This window comes from Sinocyclocheilus anshuiensis, unplaced genomic scaffold (assembly GCF_001515605.1).
Source record: "Sinocyclocheilus anshuiensis isolate Anshui unplaced genomic scaffold, SAMN03320099.WGS_v1.1 scaffold1302, whole genome shotgun sequence".
Lineage (NCBI taxonomy): Eukaryota > Metazoa > Chordata > Actinopteri > Cypriniformes > Cyprinidae > Sinocyclocheilus > Sinocyclocheilus anshuiensis.
Window position 1 is genome coordinate 48,029 of NW_015557126.1, and position 10,832 is coordinate 58,860.

The following is a 10,832-nucleotide window of genomic DNA, read 5'->3' on the forward strand; positions in this document are numbered from 1 at the left end:
TATATAATTTTGGTGCATCAGGGAGCCTCTCTCAGGATGCGGTGTATTTAAATATTTTTGAATGAGCGTTTGCGCTGTTTACTTTCACTTTCGATTTCGCGATCACACTCACTCTGTGTCAATGAGCTCAGAATCTGAGCAGCAAATACTCCAGCATGGTCTTGTCAGTCATCTCTCCTTATTCTCGACCGGTGATCAGTCAAAGCTGACTCCGGTAGCTCTTGTTGGATGCAGGGTTGCCAAGTCCGCGTTTTTTCCACAGAATTGGGCTACTTTTAAACTGTTGCCATGGGTTGATTTTCCCAAGTGGGTTAAAGGTTTGAAATATTGCATAAATTACATTTGACTGAAATGCTTGTATTGAAACATTTTGCATTCATCCTATGATAAAACTTTCATGGACTTCTACATTAACTGTTCCCTCCTGGTGGAACGACCTGCAATCCAATCCAAACTCAATCCAAGCAGCTGAGTCCTTAATATTTTCAAGAAACGGCTCAAAACACATCTCTTTCATCTTCATTTGTCCCTCTAATTCTAGCACTCTCTATTTTAATGCTACTTCTAATTTTATCTGCTTGTTTTTTTTAATTAAAAAACTTGACCCTCTAACATTTGCACTCTCTATTCTATTTCTATTCTAATGGCCAATCCATAATTTTTAAGGGATTTTTTATTTATTTATTTTTTAATAAGTATCGGCTCAGGCACAGTTTAGGCACCGGAACCGTTTTAAAAGTATCGATTTGGCACCGGTATCGAAAAAACCCCAAACGATACCCAACCCTAAACAGTAGTGACTTTTGTCTTATTGCTGTTGCCAGTCCTGTTATTCCTTCCTAATTTTTAAGAGTGAGAAATGTCAAATTTTACAGAAAACTTTTGGGCTTCTTCTACCCAGACGTTTTAAATTCCCCTGTATGATAAATCAATTTTTTTTTACAATTTTACAATATTAACGATTAAAGTTTTTTAATACAGTATATATATTTCTATAGATTTTTTAATAAATACATTTTTAAATAAATCAGTTCTTAAATGAATACATTTTTTAAATAAATATATAGTTCAAAGTTAATTAATACTACTATTAATACTGTTATCTATCTTCAAGTAATCTAAAATACCCATATGTTTGATAATGCATACATAAACTAGCCTTTAAATATATATTAAAAAAAAAACTGTAACTCAGTGGTAAAATTTGCAACTGTGCATAAACTCGCTCTAAGGCCCTGTTATCAGTGCCAGATCACTGTCCTCCTTGAGAAGCCTCTGTATGCTGTGTGAGGGCAGCTAGTGCAGTTATATAAGACTCACTGTCATTCATAAAATACAGCAGTGACATCAAAGGCAAGCAGCCTCAGCTCTCATTAAGATGCAGAATGCTGCTGATCCACTGCATGAACAGGGATTCCCGTTTCTGCAGATTAAAGCAGAACGGAACAATGAAACTCTGTATCCTTCTAGCCACAAGCCATCATATGCCCCCACACCGATTAATTAAAGGATTTACTATCAGTAAGTTTTAGTGAGCTTTTGTGTCGCAGTCTCTATTGTGGTAGACACCAGCATCTCTATTCTGTGTCGGGTGCCAGTTTATGGGTCTCTGTTTGGTTTGTCTATGTGGTGACTCACTCGGCTCATTTTAACTGCAATACAGATAAAATGGCCCTCTAAGGGAATGGATGAGAAGCTACATCTCTACCAGAGAGGACAAACTCTGAACACTTCACCTGAAGTGTGATCATGTGACACTGAAGGCTGGAGAAATGGCTGCTCAAAATTCAGCTTTGCCATCAAAGGAATAAATAGTATTTTAAAATAGATTAAAAACAAATTTAACTATATTACTGTTTTCCTGTATTTTTATTCCTTCGTGAGCACAACTGAATTTTTTTCAAAAACATTTAAAAAAATCTTACTGACCCCAAACTTTTAAACAACATGTGTATACACACACACACACACACTTTTTTTTTTTTTTTTTTGCTTAACTAAAAAAAATTAATTGTGATGCATTATTTTAATCTACTGGCATCCTTATTTTTAAGATGAAAATGATGTTTAATAGGTTTAACAAAGCAAAATCCCAATCTTCCCCAGTACATCCTGGAACCTGCTTAAGTAGGATTGAACTAATGACCTTCCAATTAAAAGCCTCAAGCTTTAACTACAACAAAAAGAATAAAACAGATTAGATTTAGCCACCAACACTTCTACCATAAAGCATTTTTTGGCATGTTTACAACTTTTATTTGTACAATCTGGATTCAAACTCACATCATCTAAAAAGTTTGGGTCCACCTGTGCTAACCTCTAGGCCACAGTTATAAACTTCAAGCACTCCAATTCTACCTGGTTCAGATTTGCAGAGTAAAAAAAAAAGAAAAAAGTGTTTTATTGTACAGACACATTTAATCCCGGATCCTGCTGGTCGCACAGATGCCTCCCTGCCCTCCTACTCCAAGCTTTATTCTCACTCCCCAGGACCACACCATCCTGCCTAACATCTGTGCTTCTCAATACAGAGCATTGGTTAAGCCAACCAAACAAACACAGCAATGCCAATGGCACCTGCCAACAAAGCCACCAATAGCCAGGTATCCAAATCACAGTGGACTCTAGACATCTAGATCAAACACAGAGGCCAATATAACAGTAAACTGTGAAAACATTTATTTGAGTTTATATATATAAAAAAATAATAATCTTTGCAACTGCTTAGATACAGAGCCCAAAGAAAATAGGACTCATTAAATGTGGTTCACAAAACCTTATTGTTGAATTTAAATCAATTCAAGAACTGAGGAACAATGACTGAAAAGAACAAAAAAGAAACTGAGGAATTCAAGATCTCTTCATAAAATTTGAAAGTTTTTAAACTTTTCTTGTTTAATTGCACTCCAAAATACACAAGGCATAAATCATGGATATGGGTTGGAAAGATAGATGCGTCATGCAAATTGGATGCACTTCGAAAGGTCAGCAGCAAGAAAGGTCAAAGTTGAAATCACTTTGTGCTTGACCAGCACTGTGGGGTAAAGCTGAATCAGAGTTCAATGCACTGGCCAATGCTAACATGAGTCATGTGGAAAGAACCTCAAGAAAAACAACCTAGCTAATGTTAAACTTAAAAAGCTGAGTCCAAAATCCAAGTCCATTGACGTGTCAATGCACGTCACACTGGGAATTCACCAATTATCCTGTAACATACGTGCTAACTGTGTGTCTGTGCTTTACACGTCACCACAAAAACAATGCAATTACTTCCACTATGATAGAAACAAGTCATGATCTCTTCCTAATGAACAGTTCTGCAGAAGAGTAGGTCACAGAGGCTAGCGGAGCTCTTCTCCAGGAACAGAAACCAACAGCTAATTGACTGGTTGCTTCGACCTACACAAGCCTGATCGGATAATGAGGCTGCCATTGCCCTCACACAACCAGGCACCCAAGCACTCCCATGGCAGCATCCGCACACACAGCCACACTTGTAATCAGCAAGTGATGAAGAGAGGGAAAACAAGGGGTGGGGGAATTGGGATCAAAGAGAAGAACAGGAGAAAGGAACGAAGCCCCCGGTGCTTATCACCAGACAGCCGCTTGTGTCAGCAAATAACAGTAATTAAAAGATGATGGGATAAGAAGCATTTTTTATAACACACATCTGGAAGGATCAAAGCCATTTTAAGGGTGCGATGAAAACGTGGGAAGCACGGAGAACACCAAGAGCCTGCCTGCGAGGCACATGAAGGAAGACGTAAACAAGCCGATAAAACACAGAAGGTGAAAGTGGCTGTAAATGAAGCACATTATTGAGATGGATATGGCAGCTCGAGGCTAGATCTGCCATTACATCTGATGTTTTTATCTTCGATAAAACATATAACATGTATACAGAATGAGGCAAACTCTTTATGCAAGCAATTAGATATGAAAGTGAGGCTTCTGCCATCAAAGCACTGTTGTACAACTAAAGTTTTTGTTTTTTTACATTTAAAGAGGGGAAATTGTTTTGTATAGGGGAATCAAATCATCTCCAGCATGAGAACCAATGCTGAAAATTCAGCTTTGCCATAACATGAATAAAGTAAATTTTTAAAACTTAAAACTTTAAATTACTTTAAGTTACTTTAAATTGGAATAACATGTTGCAATATTCATGTAGTTTTGCTCAAATAAAGGCAGCCTTGGTGAGCATAAGAGAGCATGTGTAGTATTTTTCATAACATGTTTGTATTTCTATTCTACACTAGTCTGATGTCACTAACCTGTCCATGGTTTTAAGTTAAAATAAAATTTTAAAGATTTTTACAGAATGTTTTCAGAATAAATGCGCAGAAAGTGTTACAATTCATTGCTCTCCCCCACTCAAAATTAAACATCTATGCTCTATAACCTATTTATAATCACTAGAATTTTATAACATATAATCCACAAATCATACAGAACATTTGAATTTAAAAGTCCAAAATGAGTGAATTAATGAAATAATAAACCATTTATCTCTTCCTCGCTGCTACTATGTACTGTATGTCCAGTGCAGCTTATGGCAGAGCATGTTTCACGTTTCCTGTAAGGCCTAAGTTAAGAGAAAAGAACTACAGAGAAAGAACTCCAATCCACAGAGCATACATTTCACACTTGAAATCAACCAAGGGTAAAAATTCCCCTCTTAAACCAAGACTGCAGAGGAAAAGAGCAAAGCGAATAGGGTAAAAATCCTTAGTAAACAAACAAACAAAAAAAATCAAGAGACAGCCACAGATTTTTAACAAGCAACCATTAATTATGCTGTTAAAGCAGTCTCCATATTTTGTGTCTTCCAGAGAGGATGTCTATCACCACAAACAAGCTTTGAAACATCTCAGAGGTGGCTGTGAAAGACGAAAGTGTCACAACCTAGATCTAATATGTGTGAACACACACTTGAATATATTAGAGAGCTTTCCTTATCCATCTCCCCCTACTGACCCATCACTTTCTCTTTCATATGCTCATTTCGCATGTTAAATTTAGCAAGAGTGGCCTTTACATAAATGGATTAGCCATATCTAAAACATACAGTGGGTACGGAAAGTATTCAGACCCCCTTAAATTTTTCACTCATTGTTATATTGCAGCCATTTGCTAAAATCATTTAAGTTAATTTTTTTTCCTCATTAATGTACACACAGCACCCCATATTGACAGAAAAACACAGAATCGTAATTTAAGGGGGTCTGAATACTTTCCGTACCCACTGTATACTATGAAGTGGATACACGCATGCAGATTTTTGTGCTCATGCGCAGCAGGAGAAATACACATCATCTATCTAGCTACAGGCCTGAGATTCCTCCACAGTGAGGAGTAATCCTCTGCATTACAAATGAGCTCTGAAGGGCACTTATTATTCCTACATCCAGGGAGACTTTTGATTATTCACACAGCCTGAAGTGGGGGGATTATCATGGGGGCAGGTGATACCTGCTCACTTCTCCTCCCCCTTTCGATGTAAATGCAGCATGTGTGACACATTTTGATAAAGTTGTAGCTAAATTCACCCTCAGCTGTGTCTGTGCCCAAGGCACTGCAAGAAGGGCCGGTTAGTGTCCAGAGATCCTGTCTGTCTAGAGCTCTGCAAGGTGGGTTATGTTTACATTTTCTTTCGTTCACTGCCTTTTTCTATCTTTATCTCGGCCCGACTCCATCCATAACTCTCCCACTCCCTCTCACTTTCTGACACTTTGCCAAGACTGTGAGACATCAGTCTTACTAGCTTCCATTGGCTGCCAGTGACATCACCAAAGGCTCAGCACTGAGAAATACTGGAGGACATTTTTTCACTGACCATTATTGCCTCCCTGTGTTGGTTCAGGGTAATGCGTAAAATTCAATTAAAGGCTATGTTCAGAATAGCATACTATCATACTACTATTTATAATTCTATAATACTTTCACTGTGAAAAATAAATAAAAAAACACCTGGATGACCTTCTAGATTTGCAAAAACTGCATTATTCAACAAAGAAACTGGGTAATCCTACTGTAGACTGCCATTTAAAAATGTGGGGTCAGTAAGATCTTTTTTCTAAAGTAATCACTTTTATAAAGCAAGGATGAAATAAAATGATCAAAATTAAATTGATAACATTTTATTTATTTATACATTTCAAATAAATGCTATTCTTTTGAACTTTGTATTCATGAAGAATCCTTTATAAGCATCACAGTTTCCATCAAAATATTAATCAGCACAACTGTTTTTAACATTGATAATAAAAAGAATTCTGAAGGATCACGTGACAATAGTCACGTTTACATGGACACTTTTTGTTTCAAATGGAATGAAATCATTTCAACTGATGAATCCGAACACAGTGTTTATATGAACACTAAAAGAAGTTCCAAATGTAGATTCGGGAGGAGCCTAAACATTCAGTCCTGCCAGTCCGACAGTCAGTTCTTCTGGCATCCCTCCACCTCCCCATCTCCACCTCTAATTCTGTTATTCTCCTCTATGTAGTACTGCAATGGGGGGGTTGAATTCGGAGCTCAAGCAAAGCCTCGGGTTCGAGCCTCCATCGAGGACAGCAAGCCAAGTTCATTTACCATTAACCATCATGACTGGATGGGCAAGCGATCTCGTGAAATAAAGTGATCGGGTTGATGTGCACATTTATATGTCACAAGCTTCAAATCAGATTTAATCTTTTGACATGCACACACTGCACAAATATACAGAGTTTCCCGCTGTTTTTGCATACTAACCATCCTCCCTTTCTTTGTTTTAAAAAGCAGACTTAATATTTATCTATTTCGGGTCCTAATTAGGAGACGACAAGCACATGAAGCTTTGTGCAATGATGCTTATATTAATCAAGCAGTAAAAATGTCTATTCCCGCTCCCAAAACAAGACATCTGCAGATGAGAGTTCGAAGCAAGCAATCTGACACAATGTTATCCTGCAGCACTTTACAGATGATGAGTGGAAAGAGAATTTTTGATTGACCCAACAGTCATTCATTATATTCAACAACAACAACAGCAGCTTGTTCTGTGCGTCATGAGTCATTACGCCATTTCTATGTCATTGCACGTGCGCAAAACTTTCCATTTTTGGTTTTCAGTCCGATCAAGTGTTTAACATATCCTATCGAATGGATTAGAAAAGGTTTATCCCACCCCAAATTTCAATCGGTTTGGGCAATTTTATTCCGCAAAAATTCAGAGCATTTTAATTCAGATTGGACTTTTAAACCAATTGTAATCGGAATACAATGCTCCATGTAAATGCACTTACTGAAGAATGGAGTCATGGCTGCTGAAAATTCAGCTTTGCCATTACAGAAATAAACTACATTTAAAAAAATATATTAAAACAGAAAAGTTATCTTATATTGTAATAATATTTCACATTATTACTATTTTTACTGTACAGTATTTTTGATCAAATAAATGCATCCTTAGGTAATTAACTGGCATGTGTTATTTTCAATACCTTGCGGCTGGTGTAGTGGGCATGTTTCGCCAGTTTTCCATTGAGAGCCTGCAGCAACATCTCATCCGTCACCTTCCCCACATTCATGCATGCCTCATCCAGGACTGCAAAAATTCCCTTATGCTGCTGTTCCACCAGATCCACGATGATCTGATTGTTGAAGTAGTCAATCTGTTTCCATGAACACACAAAAACAAATCACAACAAAGCTTATTTAGTTATTACATTAAAGTCAGAGAGATTCATGCAAAATGAGTTTCTTTTTGTATAATATAAACAGTAAAGATGTGAAAAGTTTGGGAAGAAACAACCAAATAAAACCCACATGTTTCCAGGGGATGCCCTCTCTTTGATACTCTTCTTGCTCTTGTTTCAACACCAGTTGAATGAAGAGCTGCTGTAGTTTCTCATTACAGTAGTTTATACAGAATTGCTCAAAGCTGGATAAAAAAGGAAGAAATCGGAGAGACACTAATTATACTAAACAGAGCAGAATAACATACCCAACTATAAGATCCTCATATCTGTACGGTAAAGCATATGCCCTCACCTGTTATTCTGAAAGATCTCAAACCCATAGATGTCCAGGACTCCAATGACTGTGTTCTTCCCATGAACCCTGACATCATAGTTTTTCACCTCGATGATGTCATTGATTCTTCCCACAATCCAACAGAACAGCCGCTCATAAATGGCCTGTGAGAAGCAAATAAAGAAAATTGGTCCATGAAGAAACGTACATGCGAGTAGTTTAGTCAGTCAATTAATTTTGTCTTGGTCAAGCTTTTTATCGGAATTGTACAGCTACAAAGAGATAGTTTTCATAGCAATTGAGAAAAAAAAAGGTAAAAAAAAAAAAGATACATTTGCAAGCATATAAATATATACACTACTCTTCAAATGTTTGAGGTTGGGTAAAAAAAAAAAAAAAATCATGTTGAAAGAAGACTCTTATGCTCACTAAGGCTGTATTTATTATCAGTAAAAACAGTCATCTGTGAAATGTTATTACAATTTAAACGAAATTTTATTAAAATATTTGCTTATTTTGTGTAAACCATGATAATTTTTGCAAAAATATTTGATGAATAAAAAGTTTAAAAGAATACCATTTATTTGAAACTGAATTTTTTGTAACATTATAAATGTCTTTACTGTCCCTTTAGACCAATTTAATGTATCCTTGCTGAATAAAAGTATACATATTTTTTGTACTTACCCAAACATTTGAATGATAGTGTGCATGTGTGTATATACAGTATGTATATATACACATATATACAGTACAAACATACATATATATATATATATATATATATATATATATATATATATATTACACTTTTTAAGTTGTACATTTTTTTACAATTTATAATTAGTTAAATATACAAGAGTTCAACAAATAATAAAAATTATTTAGAGCCTTTAGAAGTTTTAATTCAGACGTTGACATGTAGTTTATGTGCGATTTTTTTGGTCCAGCAGTTTTATTTACAGCTGTGTTACCACAGTTTTAGTAATGAGTCCCAATTCATACCTTGGCCAAAGCATCACGGCCATAACTGGCCTCTTGATGAGTGTGCTGTTTGTCAATGACATCGCGGCCGGTGGCCACAGTGCGATAGAGCAGAGCCTTTTCTACATTTTCATCTTTGGTGGACAGCAAATCCCCCAGAATGGACACCAGCTTAGAGTTCTCAATGAGAGTCACATCTCCATCACTTCCAAACTTCAGATTCCCCTGGAAAGATCAAATAATTAATCAATCAATGAGTTTGGGCTACAGAAACTAGCTGCAGTTAATAATACTTTTTAATCAAGCTTAGGAAATACTAAACCAGATGCAAGATGGTAGCCAGGATCTTGTAGACTGTCTGAATCTCCTCTGTAGTGAATCCAATGACCTTCATGGCATCAGTGACAGCTTTAAAATCAGCACTGTCATTTATAGACGACTGCAAGATTGAAAAGACAATCTGAGTGAGTTACAGTCACAAACAAAAGCTGACAGATCCTGATACATTAAATAAAGTAAACATACATCCTAAAACATCCTCTTCCTGACATTGCTTCTAATTCCTGACATATGCTATTAATTCAGCTTTAGGGATAACAGCCTGGTTGGTCTTTACCTAAATGTAGACTGGCTAAAAGCCCTTCATTTAGTGAAGCTAAATCAATGCTTTTGAAATGGGAGGTCATTAAACTTACTATTAAATTCACATCTAATTTATAGCTGAGCAATTAAAAGCTGAAAACTGCTGACACAGCAACTCAATCACTAGACTTCCTAAAACAGGAGCGCAACACTCAAAACGCTAATTATTCTGGCATGCTTATGGCTAACAGCTCCTGCAGAGAAACACTGATTTCATACAGCAGGAACCTTTTGCAGCCACAGTCGTGCTGGACAGAGTGTGAAGTTTAGCCAGCATGTGCACCAATAAAAGACTTGGGAACTGGCATGAAATGTTCAAAGCACTCCAGGCTGTTTGTTTCAGACCTCTGTGAGCTCAACAAACCAGGCTGTTCCATGACGACACCTCGTTTGTTGCTCTAAATTAGTTTTTGTGCCCGCTCATTAAACTCCCTGCAGAAGCAATGGAATAGTGCTAAGTCATCTCACCTCTTGACTCAACAGGCTAAAGATATAAGGCAATTGCAAATAGGTTTTAATATGCACCATCAGTGTCTACTGTACCCATAAACAACTATAATCAAATTCCCTGCACATCATGTGTGATTGCTCTGCAATGGTTTTATTTTCCCAAGATGCCAAAGGTCTCGAGATCCTTTATGATGTTTGTAAAAACCCAACAAAATGTTTCATATAATGTTGCACAAACCTTGCCACCCATAATAGTCTCTTTTAATTTGTACATGATACAATACCTTTATCTGGCCTCCAACTTTGATGTAGGTGTATGCTGTGGGGTCTCTCTGAATGTGCAGGGACCGCAGCTGAGCATCTGGAGCTCCTTTCACCAGCTGAAAAATACATTTAAAAACACCTTTGACTTTCCCCACAGGATCCTTTCTCCTGTGTTGATATGAAGAAGCATGTAAATTATAGTCTTGATAATAATGGTATGCAGAGCATTAACAATCAGATGGAATTGTTCTGATGTTTTGAACATGTTTTGAAGCAATAGGACATTATTTTGTGGGAGAAATAAAAGTGAGAGATGATTGGGCTTTGAAGGCTCTGACAGAGGACTCATAAACACAGGTTTGGTAGGATTTGTCTGGTGTCTGGAACGGCTGGCAAAACAAAAACAGCGTTTTAATGTCTGCGCCTGCGGTGAGTCCTTCACTCACCTGGTAGAAAGAGTGGAAACTCCTCTC

The 10,832-nt window shown here is 37.0% G+C and overlaps 1 protein-coding gene across 1 annotated transcript in view; it reads right to left on the reverse strand.

Moving 5' to 3' along the window:
• Window positions 1-10,832, reverse strand: part of LOC107677861 (unconventional myosin-Id-like) — a 79,177-nt gene that overhangs the window by 46,197 nt on the left and 22,148 nt on the right. Inside the window, exons 6-12 of the mRNA XM_016472924.1 lie at window positions 10,806-10,829; window positions 10,380-10,475; window positions 9,326-9,442; window positions 9,025-9,228; window positions 8,038-8,183; window positions 7,813-7,927; window positions 7,488-7,658 (exon numbers count right to left, since the gene is read on the reverse strand). Coding sequence (XP_016328410.1) covers window positions 7,488-7,658; window positions 7,813-7,927; window positions 8,038-8,183; window positions 9,025-9,228; window positions 9,326-9,442; window positions 10,380-10,475; window positions 10,806-10,829 — 873 coding nt within the window. The remainder of the gene's footprint in view (window positions 1-7,487; window positions 7,659-7,812; window positions 7,928-8,037; window positions 8,184-9,024; window positions 9,229-9,325; window positions 9,443-10,379; window positions 10,476-10,805; window positions 10,830-10,832) is intronic.